Genomic DNA, 20,978 nt, shown 5'->3' on the forward strand with positions numbered 1-20,978 from the left:
AATTTCACCCGGCGTGCAGGGACAGGAGGAGTTGTACTTTAGCCCAGGGGGGTGGCTTCACCCCCCCGTGGCTACGATCGCTCTGATTGGCTGTTGAAAGTGAAACTGCCAATCAGAGCGATTTGTAATATTTCACCTAAAAAACTGGTGAAATATTACAATCCAGCCATGGCCGATGCTGCAATATCATCGGCCATGGCTGGAAACACTAATGTGCCCCCACCCCACCCCACCGATCGCCCCCCCCCCAGCCCCCCGATCTGTGGTCCGCTCCCCTCCGTCCTGTGCTCCGCTCCCCCGTCCTCCTGTCTGCTCCCCCCATGCTCCAATCCCACCCCCCGTGCTCCAATCCCACCCCCCTGCACACCGATCCACCCCCCCGCACACCGATCCACCCCCCCGCACACCGATCCACCCACCCGCACACCGATCCACCCGCCTGCACACCGATCCACCCCCCCATGCTCCGATCCCTCCTCCCCGTGCTCCGACGCCCCCCCCCCCGTGCCCTGATCCCCCCCCCCTTATACTTACCGAGCCTCCCGGGGTCCGTCCGTCTTCTTTCCTGGGCGCCGCCATCTTCCAAAATGGCGGGCGCATGCGCAGTGCGCCCGCCGAATCTGCCGGCCGGCAGATTCGTTCCAGAGTGAATTTTGATCACTGTGATAAAACCTCACAGTGATCAAAATAAAAAAACAAAACAGTAAATGACCCCCCCTTTGTCACCCCCATAGGTAGGGACAATAATAAAATAATTTTTTTTTTCCCCCACTAAGGTTGGAGTTAGAACTAGGGTTAGGGTTAGGGGTAGGGTTAGGGTTAGGGGTAGGGTTAGGGGTAAAGTTAGGGTTAGGGGTAGGGTTAGGGTTAGGGGTAGGGTTAAGGGTAGGGTTAGGGGTAGGGTTAGGGTTAGAGGTAGGGGTAGGGGTAGGGTTAGGAATGTGCACACGTATTCTGGTCCTCTGCGGATTTTTCCGCAGCGGATTTCATAAATCCGCAGTGCTAAACCGCTGTGGATTTATCGCGGATTTACCGCGGTTTTTCTGCGCATTTCACTGCGGTTTTACAACTGCGATTTTCTATTGGAGCAGTTGTAAAACCGCTGCGGAATCCGCAGAAAGAAGTGACATGCTGCGGAATGTAAACCCCTGCATTTCCGTGCAGTTTTTCTGCAGCATATGTACAGCGATTTTTGTTTCCCATAGGTTTACATTGAACTGTAAACTCATGGGAAACTGCTGCGGATCCGCAGCGTTTTCCGCAGCGTGTGCACATACCTTTAGAATTAGGCTATGTGCACACAGTGCGGATTTGGCTGCGGATTGGCCGCTGCGGATTCGCAGCAGTGTTCCATCAGGTTTACAGTACCATGTAAACATATGAAAAACCAAATCCGCTGTGCCCATGGTGTGGAAAATACCGCGCGGAAACGCTGCGTTGTATTTTCCGCAGCATGTCAATTCTTTGTGCGGATTCCGCAGCGTTTTACACCTGTTCCTCAATAGGAATCCGCAGGTGAAATCCGCACAAAAAACACTGGAAATCCGCGGTAAATCCGCAGGTAAAACGCAGTGCCTTTTACCCGCGGATTTTTCAAAAATGGTGCTGAAAAATCTCACACGAATCCGCAACGTGGGCACATAGCCTTAGGGTTAGGGTTGGAATTAGGGTTGTGGTTAGGGTTAGGGGTGTTTTGGGGTTAGGGTTGTGATTAGGGTTACGGCTACAGTTGGGAAAAGGGTAAGGGGTGTGTTGGAGTTAGAATTGAGGGGTTTCCACTGTTTAGGCACATCAGGGGGTCTCCAAACGCAACATGGCGCCACCATTGATTCCAGCCAATCTTGTATTCAAAAAGTCAAATGGTGCTCCCTCACTTCGAGCCCCGACGTGTGCCCAAACAGTGGTTTACCCCCACATATGGGGTACCAGCATACTCAGGACAAACTGCGCAACAATTACTGGGGTCCAATTTCTCCTGTTACCCTTGAGAAAATAAAAAATTGCTTGCTAAAACATCATTTTTGAGGAAAGAAAAATGATTTTTTATTTTCACGGCTCTGCGTTGTAAACGTCTGTGAAGCATTTGGGGGTTCAAAGTGCTCACCACATATCTAGATAAGTTCCTTGGGGGGTCTCGTTTACAAAATGGGGTCACTTGTAGGGGGTTTCTACTGTTTAGGCACACCAGGGGCTCTGCAAACGCAACGTGATGTCCGCAGACCATTCCATCAAAGTCTGCATTTCAAAAGTCACTACTTCCCTTCTGAGCCCCGACGTGTGCCCAAACAGTGGTTTACCCCCACACATCGGGTATCAGCGTACTCAGGAGAAACTGGACAACAACTTTTGGGGTCCAATTTCTCCTGTAACCCTTGGGAAAATAAAAAATTCTGGGCTAAAAAATTATTTTTGAGGAAAGAAAACGTATTTATTATTTTCACGGCTCTGCGTTATAAACTTCTGTGAAGCACTTGGGTGTTGAAAGTGCTCACCACATATCTAGATAAGTTCCTTTCGGGGTCTAGTTTCCAAAATAGGGTCACTTGTGGGGGGTTTCTACTGTTTAGCCACATCAGGGGCTCTGCAAACGCAACGTGACGCCCATAGAGCATTCCATCAAAGTCTGCATTTCAAAACGTCACTACTTCACTTCCGAGCCCCGGCATGTGCCCAAACAGTAGTTTACCCCCACATATGGGGTATCACCACACTCAGGAGAAACTGGACAACAAATATTGGGGTCAAATTTCTCCTGTTACCCTTGGGAAAATTTAAAAATTCTGGGCTAAAAAATTATTTTTGAGGAAAGAAAACGTATTTATTATTTTCACTGCTCTGTGTTATAAACTTCTGTGAAGCACTTGGGGGTTCAAAGTGCTCACCTCACATCTAGATAAGTTCCTTTCGGGGTCTTGTTTCCAAAATGGGGTCACTTGTGGGGGGTTTCTACTGTTCAGCCACATCAGGGGCTCTGCAAACGCAACGTGACGCCCGCAGAGCATTCCATCAAAGTCTGCATTTCAAAACGTCACTACTTCACTTCCGAGCCCCAGCATGTGCCCAAACAGTGGTTTACCCCCACATATGGGGTATCAGCGTACTCAGGAGAAACTGGAAAACAACTTTTGGGGTCAAATTTCTCCTGTTACCCTTGGGAAAATAAAAAATTGCGGGCTAAAATATCATTTTTGAGAAAAGAAATTTTTTTTTTTATTTTCATGGCTCTGCGTTATAAACTTCTGTGAAGCACTTGAGGGTTCAAAGTGCTCACCACACGTCTAGATTAGTTCTTTTGGGGGTCTAGTTTCCAACATGGGGTCATTTGTGGGGGATCTCCAATGTTTAGGCACACAGGGGCTCTCCAAACACGACATGGTGTCCGCTAATGATTGGAACTAATTTTCCATTTAAAAAGCCAAATGGCGTGCCTTCCCTTCTGAGCCCTGCCGTGCGCCCAAACAGTGGTTTACCCCCACATATGGGGTATCTGCGTACTCAGAACAAACTGGTCAACAAAATTTGTGGTCCAATTTCTCCTATTACCGTTGGCAAAATAGGAAATTGCAGGCTAAAAAATCATTTTTGAGGAAAGAAAAATTATTTTTTATTTTCATGGCTCTGCGTTATAAACTTCTGTGAAGCACCTGGGGGTTTAAAGTGCTCAGTATGTATCTAGATAAGTTCCTTGGGGGGTCTAGTTTCCAAAATGGGGTCATTTGTGGGGGAGCTCCAATGCATAGGCACACCGGGGCTCTCCAAACGCGACATGGTGTCCGCTAACAATTGGAGCTAATTTTCCATTCAAAAAGTCAAAAGGCGCGCCTTCCCTTCCGAGCCCTGCCGTGTGCCCAAACAGTGGTTTACCCCCACATATGAGGTATCGGCGTACTCGGGAGAAATTGCCCAACAAATTTTAGGATCTATTTAATCCTATTGCCCATGTGAAAATGAAAAAATTGAGGCGAAAATAAATTTTTTTGTGAAAAAAAAAGTACTTTTTCATTTTTACGGATCAATTTGTGAAGCACCTGAGGGTTTAAAGTGCTCACTAGGCATCTAGATAAGTTCCTTGGGGGGTCCAGTTTCCAAAATGGGGTCACTTGTGGGGGAGCTCCAATGTTTAGGCACACAGGGTCTCTCCAAACGCGACATGGTGTCCGCTAACGATGGAGATAATTTTTCAGTCAAATGGCGTTCCTTCCCTCCCGAGCCTTACCATGTGCCCAAACAGTGGTTTACCCCCACATGTGAGGTATTGGTGTACTCAGGAGAAATTGCCCAACAAATTTTAGGATCCATTTTTTCCTGTTGCCCATGTGAAAATGAAAAAATTGAGGCTAAAAGAATTTTTTTGTGAAAAAAAAGTACTTTTTCATTTTTACGGATCAATTTGTGAAGCACCTGGGGGTTTAAAGTGCTCACTATGCATCTAGATAAGTTCCTTGGGGCATCTAGTTTCCAAAATGGGGTCACTTGTGGGGGAGCTCCAATTTTTAGGCACACGGGGGCTCTCCAAATGTGACATGGTGTCCGCTAAAGAGTGCAGCCAATTTTTCATTCAAAAAGTCAAATGGCGCTCCTTCCCTTCCAAGCCCTGCCGTGCGCCCAAACAGTGGTTTACCCCTACATATGAGGTATCAGCGTACTCAGGACAGATTGGACAACAACTTTAGTGGTTCAGTTTCTCCTTTTACCATTGGGAAAATAAAAAAAATTGTTGCTCAAAGATAATTTTTGTGACTAAAAAGTTAAATGTTCATTTTTTCCTTCCATGTTGCTTCTGCTGCTGTGAAGCACCTGAAGGGTTAATAAACTTCTGGAATGTGGTTTTGTGCACCTTGAGGGGTGCAGTTTTTAGAATGGTGTCACTTTTGGGTATTTTCAGCCATATAGACCCCTCAAACTGACTTCAAATGTGAGGTGGTCCCTAAAAAAATGGTTTTGTAAATTTCGTTGTAAAAATGAGAAATCGCTGGTCAAATTTTTACCCTTATAAGTTCCTAGCAAAAAAAAATTTTGTTTCCAAAATTGTGCTGATGTAAATTAGACATGTGGGAAATGTTATTTATTAACTATTTTGTGTCACATAACTCTCTGGTTTAACAAAATAAAAATTCAAAATGTGAAAATTGCAAAATTTTCAAATTTTTCACCAAATTTCCGTTTTTATCACAAATAAACACAGAATTTATTGACCTAAATTTACCACTAACATGAAGCCCAATATGTCACGAGAAAACAATCTCAGAATCGCTAGGATCCGTTGAAGCGTTCCCGAGTTATTACCTCATAAAGGGACACTGGTCAGAATTGCAAAAAATGGCAAGGTCTTTAAGGTCAAAATAGGCTGGGTCATGAAGGGGTTAACAACTTCTCTTTGACATGTAGAGTACAATATGTTGCTTTTTTCCACATCTTATTTTTACTTACCATACTCTTTACCAAGAACAGGCTGATCGCTCCATATAAATGTGCCCCATCGAGCAGAGTCCTGTAGCCGCTGAGATGGCTGGATTGGGTCATACCATGCAGTCTCCCGGAGAAGCTGAGAAGCGCCTAGAAAAAGTTATTTGTTATTTTATTATGACATCCAAAATCACATTTCCAAATTACGGTACTCTGACTTCAAAGGAGGACTTGGCAGTATAATAGCTAATACTGTGAAGTTTGAGATATTGGCTCTAAAGGCAAAACAAATTATAAGAGACAATTTGCATTTAGTTTTGTTGACCTTTGTATTTTTTTATATCTTACAAACAGTATTTTGCTACAGTTATTATTATTGTTATTTGTTATTATTATAGCGGCATTTATTCCATGTGAGGAGGGGTATACATAATAAAAAACAAGTACAGTAATCTGGCTCAAAACGAGTCACCAACTGGTACAGGAGGAGAGAGGACCCTGCCTATGAGGGCTCACAGTCTACAAGGGATGGGTGAGGATACATTAGGTGAGGGTATATCTAGTCATGCAGCAGTTTGGTGGAACGAGTGTCACTGCAGGTTGAAGGCTTGTTGGAAGAGGTGGGTCTTCAGGTTCCTTTTGAAGGTTTCCATGGTAGGTGAGAGTCTGATATGTTGGCATAGTGAGTTCAAACGTAGGGGGGATGCACATGAAAAATCTTGGATGTGATTGTGGGAAGAAGAGATTAGAGGGGAGTAGAGAAGGAGATTTTGTGAAAGTCGGAGGTTGTGTGCAGGTTAGTGTTTGGAGACTAAGTCACAGATGTATAGTGGAGACAGGTTGTGGATGGCTTTTTATGTCATGGTCAGGGTTTTGAACTGGAGTCTCTGGGCAATGGGGAGCCAGTGAATGGATTGACAAGAGGATTAGTCTGGCAGCGGATTATAGGCTAGATTGGAGGGGTGCGAGAGTGATAAGGTACCGTCACATTAAGCGATGCTTCAGCGATATAGACAACGATGCCGATCGCTGCAGCGTCGCTGTGTGGTCGCTGGAGAGCTGTCACGCAGACAGCTCTCCAGCGACCAACGATGCCGAGGTCCCCGGGTAACCAGGGTAAACATCGGGTTACTAAGCGCAGGGCCGTGCTTAGTAACCCGATATTTACCCTAGTTACCTAAAAAAAAAAAAAAAAAACACTACATACTTACATTCCGGTGTCTGTCGCGTCCCTCGCAGTCAGCTTCCCGCACTGACTGTGAGGGCCGGCCGTAAAGCAGAGCACAGCGGTGACGTCACCGCTGTGCTTTACGGCCGGCGCTCACAGTCAGTGCGGGAAGCTGACTGCGAGGGACGCGACAGACACCGGAATGTAAGTATGTAGTGTTTGTTTTTTTTAAGGTAACCAGGGAAAATATCGGGCTACTAAGCGCGGCCCTGCGCTTAGTAACCCGATGTTTACCCTGGTTACCAGTGAAGACATCGCTGAATCGGCGTCACACACGCCGATTCAGCGATGTCAGCGGGTGATCCAGCGACGAAATAAAGTTCTGGCCTTCTAGCTCCGACCAGCGATCTCACAGCAGGATCCTGATCGCTGCTGCGTGTCAAACACAACAATATCGCTATCCAGGACGCTGCAACGTCACGGATCGCTATCGTTATAGTTCTAAAGTCGCTCAGTGTGAAGGTACCTTTAGAGGGGAGGTCACAAAGCAGGAGGTTGCAGTAGAGGTGGGAGATTATGAGGGCAAGCACTAGTACTTTTGTAGATTCTTGGTTGAGGAATGTGCGGATCCAGGAGATATTTTTTACTTGGAATTGGCAGGAAGTGGAAAGGGCTTGGATGTGTGGTTTGAAGGAGAGATCAGAGTCAACGGTTACCCCGAGGCAGCGAGCTTGTAGTACTGGGGAGAGTGAGCAGCCATTGACTTTGATGGATGGATCAGTTGAGGGGGTTGAATGAGATGGTGGAAAGATGGTGAATTCTGTTTTATCCATGTTAAGTTTTAGAAATCTAGCAGCGAAGAAAAATGAAATAGTGGACTGACATTGTGGGATTCTTGTTAGTAAGGTGATATCGGGTCCAGATAAATAGATCTATGTGTCATCAGCATAGAGGTGATATTGATAGCTGTTAGGTAAGAGGAGATCCAAGATAGGGCCAATTCTGTGATTTCAAGAGATTAAAGAATCTGTAGTAAGAGGGAATGGTCCACTGCGTCGAAGACAGATGATAGGTCCAGGAGTAGGAGGACAGAATACTATCACTTGGATTTGACAGTTAGTAGGTTGCTCTTGACTTTAGCCCCTTTCTGACATCGGACGTAATAACTAGGGATGAGTGAATAGCTTCAGATAACTCCTTATCCAAATAGAAAAAAAAGAAAATAAAAAGCAGCACAAAAACAACCAAAGGGTGGAAAACTTCCCAGGTATGTACCAAACCTATTGAATATATCCACAAAAATGGAGGCAGCACACCATAATAGGATCAAATCATGTGCAGTTTAATTGCCCCATCTGGCGACGTTTCGGTCCAAAAAATTGTGAACCTTTTTCAAGCCTTCCTTATCCGAATAGCTAGAGCGCTTACCAAATAGCTGCATCGGTAATCCGGATACCTGGAGCACTCCCGATAATCAGCCCAACAAACAACCTCTCAACGCATGCGTTGTGACTGTCACACAGCAGCGACACAAGCCGCTGCGGCGCTGAACCGCTGATTATCAGGAGCGCTACAGGTATGCGGGTTCCCAATGCAGCTATTCGGTAAGTGCTATAGCTATTCGGATAAGGAGTTATTCAAAGCTATTCACTCATCCTTACTAATAATCCATCCATGTGCCCTGGGCCTATTTGACCACGGACGATTATTTTGTCTGCACGATCACCCGCACACACAGGTGGTGTGTGGGCGATCGCAGCCGGGTGTCAGCTGATTCAGACAGCTGACACTCGGCACTAAGTGCCAGGAGTGGTCACAGACCGCTCCCGCCACACAACAGTATCACTGCGCTTGATTGGCCAGCAAACTCACCTGACCTTAATCCCATAGAGAATCTGTGGGGTATTGTAAAGAGGAAGATGAGACACCAGACCCCACAATGCAGACGAGCTGAATGCTGCTATCAAAGCAACCTGGGCTTCCATAACACCTCAGCAGTGCCACAGGCTGATCGCCTCCATGCCACGCCGCATTGATGCAGTAATTGATGCCAAAGGACCCCCGACCAAGTATTGAGTGCATTTACTGATTACACATTTCAGTAGGACAACATTTCGGATTTTAAAATCATTTTTTCAAGCTGGTGTCATAAAGTATTCTAATTAATGAGAAAATGACTTTTAGATTTTCATTGGCTGTAAGTCATAATCAACATTAGCAGAAATATACACTTGAAATAGATCACTCTGTTTGTAATGATCTAATATACGAGTTTCACTTTTTGTAGTGAAGAACTGAAATAAATTAACTTTTTTGATGATATTCTAATTTTGTGAAATGCACCTGTACTTTCCCCACTGTATATACTCCAGCTCCAGGGTCTCTTATGTAATGTACAGTTAGGGCCAGAAATATTTGAACAGTGACCAAATTTTCAAGATTTGGGCTCTGTATGCCACTATTTTTTATTTAAAATTAAACAACTGGGATGCAATTGAAGTGTATACTTACCGGTTTAATTAAAGAGGTAGAATAAAAATATCCTGTGAAAACGTTGGGGAATTACAACCATTTTTCTACAATACCTCTTCATTTCGGGGGCTCAAAAGTAATTGGACAAATTAACTTTACCATAAATGAAATGTTCATTTGTCATACTTTGTAGACAATAACTGCCTGAAGTGTGGAAGTCATAAACGTCACCAAACCATGGGTTTCCTCCTTTATATACATTTCCAGGCCTTTAAACCTGATTTTAGTTGTTGTTTGTTTGTGGGTCTCTTTGCGTTAAGTTTTGTCTTAAGCATGTGAAATATATGCTTGATGTGATTGAGATCCGGTGATTGACTCAGCCATTGCAGCATATTCCACTTCTTTACTTTAAAAAACTCCTGGGTTGCTTTTGTAGTATGTTTTGGGTCATTGTCTATGTGTACTGTGAAGCGACGTCCTATCAACCTTGCTACATTTGGTTGAATCTGAGCAGAAAGTATTCCTGTACACTTCAGAATTCATCCAGCTGCTTCTGTCTCCAGTCACATCATCAATAAACAATAATAGTGACCCAGTGCCATTGGAAGCCATGCATGGTCATGCCATCACACTGCCTCCACCATGTATTACAGAGGATGTGGTGTGCTTTGAATCATGAGCTGTTCCAAGCATTCTCCATACTTTCTTCCTCCCATCATTCTGGTACAGGTTGATCTTAGGCTCATTTTATTCAATGCTTTTCCAGAACTGGGCTGGCATCTTTAGATTTTTTTGGTAAAATTTAATCTGACCTTTCTATTTTTAGGGCTGATTAATGGTTTGCACCTGGTGGTGAACCCTCTGTATTTACTCTCATGATGTCTTCTCTTTATTGCAGACGTACATGCTTAAACACCTACCATACTTGCTAGAGAGTGTTCTTGTTGTGAAGGGGTTCTTTTTTACCATGGAAAGGATTATGTGATCATCCGCCACTGGTGTCTTCTGTGAATGTCCAGGCCTTTTGGAGTCCACAAGGCCACAAGTACACTCTTTGCTTTTGCAGAATGTACCAATCTGTTTATTTGGCATACCTAACATTACTGCTATCTGTCTGAAGGATTTATTTTTTCTGCAGCCCAATGATGATCTGTTTCTCTTCCATTGAGAGCTTTTTGGACCTCATGATGTGGGGTCATAGCAACTGCTTCCAAATACAAATCCCACACCTGGAATTAGCTCCAGGCCTTTTACCTATTTTACCTACTTAATTAATATTGGCTTAACAAGGGAATAGCCCATGCAACCCATTAAAGAGCTTTTGAGATAATTGTCCAATTACTTTTGGTTCCTTTAAAAAAGAGGCAGTTACATTTTAAAGATTTCTAATCTCTAAATCCTTACTCCAATTAGGGTGTGAATAATTAAAGCTGAGAGTATGCACGTTAAGTCAATATTGATCATATTACTGTATCTTGAATATGTTTTGGTATACAGCTAAAATGCCAAAACTCGTGTCATTGTCTAAATATTTCTGAACCTAACTGTATATACTCCAGCTCCAGTGTTGTCTCCTGTGATGTATATGCTCCAGCCCCACTATCTCCTATTTGATGTATATGCTCCTGCCCCAGTGTCTCCAATGTGACGTATAAGCACCATTCCCATTTGATCAGTGATGACTTTCCCACTGTAAGGACATAAGAAGTGTAATATACATGAGTGTTTGAAACAACTTACTGCTGTGAGTTCTTTACAAAACTTATCAGAAAGAGTCACCTGCACTCCAGACTGACGCAAAGCTGGAAAAGCAGTTGCAAGTAGCAACATCATCACTGCCAACTAACATCACAGCTGCACTAAAGAGAAGCAGTTCCAGCTGTCACATTAGGGGTGAGCTAATTTATTATTCAACCAAATATACCATGATCATTTTTAAGTTGATAATTTAGTACGGCCCCTGAATTATGTCATAAATATCCAAATAGCTCATCGCAAAAATAGGTTTCCCACCATTCGTCTAGTACTGGTGTCATGCTAATTGACAACCTGTTCTCCACTGCCTAATTGGCGGAATCTTGCTGTCAATCAGCATGACAGCAGTAGTCCCGCCCTGTCAACAGAATGAGAAACCGCTGCTCTGTTGACAGGGTGTAGCTGAATCTCTGGCAGGAGCGGTCAATGACCAGCAGATAGGTCAAAAGGGTCCCCTATTTCAATAGCCAGTAAAGGCTACGTATACAACCGTGAGCTGATAGTAATAGCCAGGGAAGCTCCATGGGTATTACCCCCTTCCCAGGCTATAAATATCTGCCCCCAACCGTAGGCATTCCCTTTGCTGGTTAAGAAAATTATGCGGGAGCCCACGCAATTTTTTTCAGAAAAGTAATCCTTTATTAATTAAATACATGTACAGTAAGCTGCACATACTTTACTAACTGTATTTGTCATTGACATCCATATGTTCTAATTGCATTTACTGTATGTAATACATCTACTCTATGCTGTCGGCTCCTGGTATGATTTTACACTATGCGGCTCCTGATATGATTTTACACTACGCGGCTGCTGAATTGCCGGCTTTTCTCCTATCTGTGCAATATATGTATATATATATATATATACATATATATATATATATATATATATATATATACAGTGCCTACAAGTAGTATTCAACCCCCTGCAGATTTAGCAGGTTTACACATTTGGAATTATCTTGGCATTGTGACATTTGGACTGTAGATCAGCCTGGAAGTGTGAAATGCACTGCAGCAAAAAAGAATGTTATTTCTTTGTTTATTTTTTTTTAAATTGTGAAAAGTCTTTTCAGAGGGTCATTTATTATTCAACCCCTCAACCCACCAGAATTCTGTTTGGTTCCCCTAAAGTATTAAGAAGTAGTTCAGGCACAAAGAACAATGAGCTTCACATGGATTAACTATCTCTTTTTCCAGCCTTTTCTGACTATTTAAGACCATCCCCAAACTTGTGAACAGCACTCATACATGGTCAACATGGGAAAGACAAAGGAGCATTCTAAGGCCATCAGAGACAAGATCGTGGAGGGTCACAAGGCTGGCAAGGGGTACAAAACCCTTTCCAAGGAGTTGGGCCTACCTGTCTCCACTGTTGGGAGCATCATCCAGAAGTGGAAGGCTTATGGAACTACTGTTAGCCTTCCACGGCCTGGACAGCCTTTGAAAGTTTCCTCCCGTGCCGAGGCCAGGCTTGTCCGAAGAGTCAAGGCTAACCCAAGGACAACAAGGAAGGAGCTCCGGGAAGATCTCATGGCAGTGGTTTCAGTCAATACCATAAGTAACGTACTCCACCGCAATGGTCTCCATTCCAGACGAGCCCGTAAGGTACCTTTACTTTCAAAGCGTCATGTCAAGGCTCGTCTACAGTTTGCTCATGATCACTTGGAGGACTCTGAGACTGACTGGTTCAAGGTTCTCTGGTCTGATGAGACCAAGATCGAGATCTTTGGTGCCAACCACACACGTGACGTTTGGAGACTGGATGGCACTGCATACGACCCCAAGAATACCATCCCTACAGTCAAGCATGGTGGTGGCAGCATCATGCTGTGGGGCTGTTTCTCAGCCAAGGGGCCTGGCCATCTGGTCCGCATCCATGGGAAGATGGATAGCACGGTCTACCAGGAGATTTTGGCCAAGAACCTCCGCTCCTCCATCAAGGATCTTAAGATGGGTCGTCATTTCATCTTCCAACAAGACAACGACCCAAAGCACACAGCCAAGAAAACCAAGGCCTGGTTCAAGAGGCAAAAAATCAAGGTGTTGCAGTGGCCTAGTCAGTCTCCTGACCTTAACCCAATTGAAAACTTGTGGAAGGAGCTCAAGATTAAAGTCCACATGAGACACCCAAAGAACCTAGATAACTTGGAGAAGATCTGCATGGAAGAGTGGGCCAAGATAACTCCAGAGACCTGTGCCGGCCTGATCAGGTCTTATAAAAGACGATTATTAGCTGTAATTGCAAACAAAGGTTATTCCACAAAATATTAAACCTAGGGGTTGAATAATAATTGACCCACACTTTTATGTTTAAAATTTATAAAAATGTAACTGAGCAACAACACTTTTTGGTTTGTAATATTTATGCATCTGTTAATAAATCCTGCTCTTGTTTGAAGTTTGAAGGCTCTAACTTATTTGCATCTTATTAAACCTGCTAAATCTGCAGGGGGTTGAATACTACTTGTAGGCATTGTATATATATACAGTGGGGGAAATAAGTATTTGATACCTTGCTGATTTTGTAAGTTTGCACACTGACAAACGCATGAACAGTCCAATGGAAACTTCGCCCTAGACCTCAAGCAGCTTCGATTGTGTGCCTCTCCACTCTTCCTCCAGACTCTGGGACCTTGATTTTCAAGGTCTAGTGTGAAGTATCCATAATCAATGATGGTTTTGGGAGCTATGACATCTGCTGGTGTAAGTGCACTGTGTTTTATCAAGACCAAAGTCAGCGCAGCCGTCTACCAGGAAATTTTAGAGCACTTCATGCTTCCCTCTGCCGACAAGCTTTTTGGAGATGGAAATTTCATTCTCCAGCAGGACTTGGCCCCTGTCCAAACTGCCAAAAGTACCAATAACTGGTTTAGAAACAACAGTATCACTGTGCTTGATTGGTCAGCAAACTCGTCTGACCTTAACCCCATAGAGAGTCTATGGGGCATTGTCAAGAGGTAGATGAGAGACACCATATCCAACAATGCAGATGAGCTGAAGGCTGCTAGCAAAGCAACCTGGGCTTCCATAACACCTCAGCAGTGCCACAGGCTGATCGTCTTCATGCCACGCCGCATTGATGCAATAATTGATGCAAAAGGAGCCCCGACCAAGTATTGAGTGCATTTACTGAACATACATTTCAGTAGGCCAACATTTCGGATGTTAAAATCATTTTTTCAAGCTGCTGTTATAAAGTATTCTAATTTACTGAGACAATGACTTTTATGTTTTCATTGGCTGTAAGCCATAATCATCACATTAACAGAAATAAACACTTGAAGTAGATCACTCTGTTTGTAATGACTCTATAATATATGAGTTTCACTTTTTGTATTGAAGAACTGAAATAAATTAACTTTTTGATGATATTCTAATTTTGTGAGATGCACCTGTATATGTTTTGAAGAATATTTCCTTTGAAAACGATGTGTAAATGACATAGAGAATTGCTCTATGTAAATGCTCATGTTAAAATCGCATTGCAATCGGAAAACAATCAGATGACAATGGGATGTAAATCGGATGCTAGGTGTCAAAAATCTGATTGTACTTGCATGACACTCGCATGACATTTGCATTACAGTTGTGCCCCTCAACAGGGAGACTTGGACCAATTTTTCATACGTTTAGTGTGACTCCGGCCCTACTAAGGCAAAGGCTAAAATTCACTTTATTTAGACTCCTCAAAAAATACTTACTGGGCTGGAGTGCCGCCTGCTCTCTTTGTCTGTGTTGATTTTGCCATCGAAGGAAGGGCTCCCGTTTGTTACTAAGTAAAACATTTGATTTAACATCTACACCCCAAGGACTTGTGGTAAAGGAAACTGCCTGGTGCAGGATGGGGGAGTTGGTAGCTCCATAGAGTGATGCAGGCTTATCACTAGAAAAATAAAATAAAATTAAAACACTTGTTTCCTACAGTTTGTATGGTTTGAATGGAGAGCTGTATACATTGTCTTTCAAAAGTATTTAAAGAAGCACTTCGATCAAATTTTTTACCATCTTAATATACTGAATTCATCATTACACTGCATACTTACAATTGCTCATTTGTCATTCTACCCAGTTAATTCTTCTCTTTTCTCTGCTCTATGTAGAAACAGGAAGTCTCTTGTCCTTGCATTTATCATTCCCCTCTTCAACTCCTGACCCAGCTGCTCTGCTCCTTCCCCCTTTGCCAGGCACTTTTGCAGTGACTCATGACTCATACAGGGAAACTTGACCCCCTGTTTCTAAATAGAGCTTAGAAGGAGTCAGCTGGTCAGTTTTTAATCACATGATGTCATAGCACTATTGGAAAAGAGACAAATTAACTGGGTAGAAAGGCAAAATGAGCAATTGTAAGTACACAATACTCCATAATATGATGACTGCAATATATTAAGAGCATAAAAACTTTTGATGGGAGGAGAGCTTCTCGAAAAAGCATGGGTGCATTAACAACCTTTGGGATGTTTCTGAAAACTTTGCTTGCTTCTTTTCTATTCAACATGCATGATATACCTTAAAATTATAGAAAACATTATGGACAATATCTAATTTCCTATTTTCTCTTGTGCAATAATCCGTTTAAGAAATTTCACCTAGAAAGCAACTGATGATTTAATAATTATATGGATGGGAAGCTATGATGACCTTACCAACTTTGTAAACGAATTTAACCTGAACCCATGGGAGATTTCCTTTACTCCTATTGTGGAGAAGGGTAGTATTGACTTCCTTGATCTAACAATTACTCATCACGAAAATCATTACAAAGATTTTTTTTTTTTAAACGTAGATACAAACAGTTATATCCACTTCACCAGTGGGCATTATCCTATTATGGCTAAAGAGCATCCCCTGAGCAGGTCTTTTGAAATCAAATAACCCGAATTTTCCCCAACAATTCGATTTGGGACTAATAAATTTTGAACAAATCTTAATACTGGAAAATAAACATGGAAAGAAGAGTGAGAGCTTACACTCTACAAGAGAGAGAGAGGACCCCACTAACCATAACAGCTAACACTCTACAGACGAGAGAGATAGAAAACCCCACTGACCATTAGAGCTTACACTCTACAGACGAGAGAGAGGACCTCACTGATCATAAGAGCTTACACTCTGCAAATGAGAGAGAGGACCCCGCTGACCATTAGAGCTTACACTCTACAGACGAGAGGGAGGACCCCACTGACCATAAGAGCTTACGCTGAACAAGAGAGAAAGAGTGGACCCCACTAATCATAGGAGCTTACACGCTACAGACGAGAGAGAGATAACCCTGCTGACCATTAGAGCTTACACTCAACAGGAGAGAGAGGACTCCACTGACCATGACAGAATAACACTCTACAGGATAGTGGTGGACAACGATATCCCCTAATATATGGGCTGCGCTGTGGTAAATGAGAAACCTTTTGTGTTCCAAAATGGTTTTATTGTGCCAGTGTGTTTTGGTCCCAGATCGTCATCTTTCTCAAGGTAAAAAGACAAATCTACACTCTACAGGAGAGAAGACTCCAGTGATCATAAGAGCTTACACTCTACAGAAGAAGGAGAAAGAAGACCCTGCTAATCATAAGAGCTTACATATTACAGAGAGTACCCCACTGACCATAATAGGTTACAGTCTACATGGGAGATAGAGAGAGAGAGGTACCTGCTGACTATAAGAGCTTACAATCTACCGGAGAGATACAGTTGAAACCAGAAGTTTACATACACTATATAAAAAGGCACATATGCATTTTTTACTCAATATCTGACATGAAATCAGAATAAACTTTTCCCGTTTTAGGTCAATTAGGATTACCATAATTATTAATATTTTCCAAATGCCAGAATAATGAGAGTGAGAGAATGGTTTAAGGTATTTTTATTACTTAGTGTAAAGTCAAATGTTTACATACATTTCATTAGCATTTGGTACCATTGCCCTTAAACTGAAGGACATGAATAAAATGTTTGAGATATCCTTCCACAAGCTTCTCACAATAGTTGGTCGGAATTTGGGCCCATTCCTCCTGACAAAACTGGTATAACTGATTCAGGTTTGTAGGTCGCCTTGCTCGCACCAGCCTTTTTAGCTTTACCCATAAATCTTCAATAGGATTGAGATCAGGGCTTTGTGATGGTCACTCCTAAATGTTGATTTTGTTATCCTTAAGCCACTTTGCTATCATTTTGGCAGCATGCTTCTGGTCATTATCCATTTGGAAGACCCATTTCTGCCCAAGCTTTAACTTCCTGGCTGATATGTTGAGATGTTACTTCAGCATTGCCATATAATCTTTTTTTCTCATGATGCCAACTATTTTGTGAAGTGCACCAGTCCCTCCTGCAGCAAAGCAACCCACAACATGATGTTGCCACCCCCATGTTTCACAGTTGGGATGGTGTTCATAGGCTTTGTAGCTTCTCCCTTTTTCTTCCAAACGTAACGATGGTCATTATGCCCAAAAAGTTCCATTTTAGTTTCATCATACCACAGGACATGTCTCCAAAAATGAAGGTCTTTGTTCCTGTGTGCCTTTGCAAATATTAAACTTTTTTTATGTTTGTTTTGGAGTAATGGCTTCTTCCTGGCAGAGTGGCCTTTCAGCCCATGTTGATACAGTACAGGTTTCACTGAGGATATTGACACAATCATACCAGCTTTCGCCATCATCTTCACAAGGTCTTTTGCTTTGTCCTTGGGTTGATATGCACAGGTTGGACCAAAGCACTTTTATGTCTGGGACACAGAACCTGTCTCCTTCCTGAGCGGTATGATGGCTGGACATTCCCATCTTGTTTGTACTTGCGTATAATTGTTTGTACAGATGAACGAGGTATCTTCAGGTATCTTGAAATTGTACCCAAGGATGAGCCAGACTTGTGCAAGTCCTTTCTCTTCCTGATATATTGGCTGATTTCTTTAGACTTTTCCATGATGGTACACAAAGAAGCAGTGTGTTTCAGGTGTGCATTAAAATACATCCACAAGTGTGTCTCTAATTAACTCAGATGTCACCAAATAGCCTATCCAAAGCTTCCAAACACGAGACTGTTGTGAATTCTGTGGTCAAGCTCCCTCCTGTGGTCATGAGTGGTACTTCGGCTGGTTCTGTCTATGAGCTTCCTCTGGTGGATGTGAGTGGGGCTGCGGCTTCTGAGTTTCCTTCCTCAGGTGACGAGGTTAAGTCGTTAGGTGCTGCTCTACTTAACTCCACCTAGTTCTTTGTTCCTGGCCTCCAGTCAATGTTCCAGTATTGGCCTTGCTATCTCCTGGATCGTTCCTGTGGCCTGTCTGCCTTGCATGAGCTAAGTTTTGCTTATGTTACTTTTGTTTCCTATATTTTCTGTCCAGCTTGCTATATTGGTTTTTCTTGCTTGCTGGAAGCTCTGAGACACAGAGGGAGCACCTCCGTACCGTTAGTCGGTGTGGAGGGTCTTTTTGTCCCCTCTGCGTGGTTATTTGTAGGTTTTTGTGTTGACCGCAAAGCTATCTTTCCTATCCTCGGTCTATTCAGTAAGTCGGGCCTCACTTTGCTAAATCTATTTCATCTCCGTGTTTGTATTTTCATCTTACTCACAGTCATTATATGTGGGGGGCTGCCTTTTCCTTTGGGGAATTTCTCTGAGGCAAGGTAGGCTTATTTTTCTATCTTCAGGGCTAGCTAGTTTCTCAGGCTGTGACGAGGCGCCTAGGTTCTGGTCAGGAGCGCTCCACGGCTACCTTTAGTGTGGTATGATAGGATCAGGGATTGCGGTCAGCAGAGTTCGCACGTCTCAGAGCTCGTTCTATTTAGTAACTAAACAGGTCACTTGTGTGCTCTTAACCACTAGGTCCATTGTGATTCTGAATCACCTGTTCATAACACGAGACATCAGCATATGGGCAGTCCAGAATTGTTTAAAGGCATAGTAATCTTAGTGTATGTAAACTTTTGACTTTGCAGTAAGTAATAAAAATGCCTTAAAACATTCTGTCTCTCTCTCTCTTATTATTCTGGCATTTCACAAATATTATTATGGTAATGGGAAGCATGGTGGCTCAGTGGTTAGCAGTGCAGCCTTGCAGTGCTGGGGTCCTGGGTTTAAATCCCACCAAGGACAACATCTGCAAGGAGTTTGTAGGTTCTCCCCGTGCTGCGTGGGTGTTCTCCAGTTTCCTCCCATACTCCAAAGACATTCTGATAGGGAACTTAGATTGTGAGCCCCATTGGGGACAGCGATGATATTGTCTGTAAAGAGCTGTGGATTTAACCCCTTAATCCCATATGACGTACTATCCCGTCAAGGTGACCTGGGACTTAATTTCCAGTGACGAGATATCGCAGCTGACATCCGGCACTATGTGCCAGGAGCGGTCACGGATCGCAGTGTTCTGGCAGTATAGGGAAGCATCGCACAGGGAGGGGGCTTCCTGCGTGCTTCCCTGAGACCCTCGGAGCAACGTGATGTGATCGCGTTGCTCCAAGGGTCTCCTACCTTCTTCTCCCTGCAGGCCCCGGATCCAAAATGGCCATGGGGCTGCATCCGGGTCCTGCAGGGAGGTGGCTTACCAGCGCCTGCTCAGAACAAGCGCTGGTAAGCCTGCAGCCCTGCATGTCAGATCGCTGATCTGACACAGTGCTGTGCACTCAGCGATCTGACCCTATAACATGATGCCCCCCCCTCTTCCCCTTTTCCCCCGGGGCAATGTTGTAAAGTTAAAAAAAAATATTCACATGTGTAAAAAAAGAAGAAAAAAAACTAAATAAAGAAAAAAAAAATATTGTTCCCATAAATACATTTCTTTATCTAAATAATAAAAAAAAACTATAAAAGTACACATATTTAGTATCGCCGCATCCGTAACAACCCCACCTATAAAACTGTCCTGCTAGTTAACCCCTTCAGTGAACGCGGTAAAAAATAAAAAAAAACGAGGCAAAAAACAACGCTTTATTATCATACCGCCGAACAAAAAGTGGAATAACACGCGATCAAAAAGACGGCTATAAATAACCATGGTACCGCTGAAAATGTCATCTTGTCCCACAAAAAAACGAGCCACCATACAGCATCATCAGCAAAAAAATAAAAAAAATTATAGTCCTCAGAAAAAAGCGATGCAAAATAATTATTTTTATATAAAATAGTTTTTATCGTATAAAAGCGCCAAAACATTAAAAAATGATATAAATGAGGTATCGCTGTAATCGTACTCACCCAAACAATAATACCGCTTTATCAATTTTACCAAACGTGGAATGGTATAAACGCCCCTCCAAAAAGAAATTCGTGAAAAGCTGGTTTTTGGTCATTCTGCGTCACAAAAATCGGAATAAAAAGCGATCAAAAAATGTCACGTGCCCGAAAATGATACCAATAAAAAAGTCAACTCGTCCCGCAAAAAACAAGACCTCACATGACTCTGTGGACCAAAATATGGAAAAATTATAGCTCTCAAAATGTGGAGACGCAAAAACTATTTTTTACAATAAAAAACGTCTTTTAGTGTGTGACAGCTGTCAATCATAAAAATCCGCTAAAAAAACGCTATGAAAGTAAATCAAACCCCCCTCATTACCCGCTTAGTTAGGGAGAAATAATAAAATTTAAAAAATGTATTTATTTCCATTTTCCCATTAGGGTTAGGGCTAGGGTTAGGATTAGGGCTAGGGTTAGGATTAGGGTTAGGGGTAGGGTTAAGGCTAGGGCTAGGGTTAGGGCTAAGGTTAGGGTTAGGGCTAGAGTTAGGTGTTATGAACAGGTGATTCAGAACCACAATGGACCTGGTGGTTACGAGCACAGAAAATGACCTGATAGTTGCTAATCACATAGGACGAGCTCTGAGACGTGGGAACTCTGCTGACCGCAATCCCTAATCCTATCACACCACACTAGAGGTAGCCGTGGATTGCTCCTAATGCTCCCTATGCAACTCGGCACAGCCTGAGAAACTAGCTAGCCCTGAAGATAGAAAAATAAGCCTGCCTTGCCTCAGAGAAATTCCCCAAAGGAAAAGGCAGCCCCCCACATATAATGACTGTGAGCAAAGATGAAAACACAAACACAGAGATGAAATAGATTTTAGCAAAGTGAGGCCTGACTTACTAAATAGACCGAGGACAGGAAAGATAGCTTTGCGGTCAGCACAAAAACCTATTAACAACCACGCAGAGGGCGCAAAAAGACCCTCCGCACCGACTAACGGT

General features: G+C 43.0%; 1 protein-coding gene across 1 annotated transcript in view; it reads right to left on the reverse strand.

The window, feature by feature from the left end:
• Positions 1-20,978, reverse strand: part of TEKTIP1 (tektin bundle interacting protein 1) — a 53,244-nt gene that overhangs the window by 13,565 nt on the left and 18,701 nt on the right. The window contains exons 2-3 of the mRNA XM_069741945.1: positions 14,508-14,689; positions 5,431-5,556 (exon numbers count right to left, since the gene is read on the reverse strand). Coding sequence (XP_069598046.1) covers positions 5,431-5,556; positions 14,508-14,689 — 308 coding nt within the window. The remainder of the gene's footprint in view (positions 1-5,430; positions 5,557-14,507; positions 14,690-20,978) is intronic.

This window comes from Ranitomeya imitator, chromosome 1 (assembly GCF_032444005.1).
Source record: "Ranitomeya imitator isolate aRanImi1 chromosome 1, aRanImi1.pri, whole genome shotgun sequence".
Lineage (NCBI taxonomy): Eukaryota > Metazoa > Chordata > Amphibia > Anura > Dendrobatidae > Ranitomeya > Ranitomeya imitator.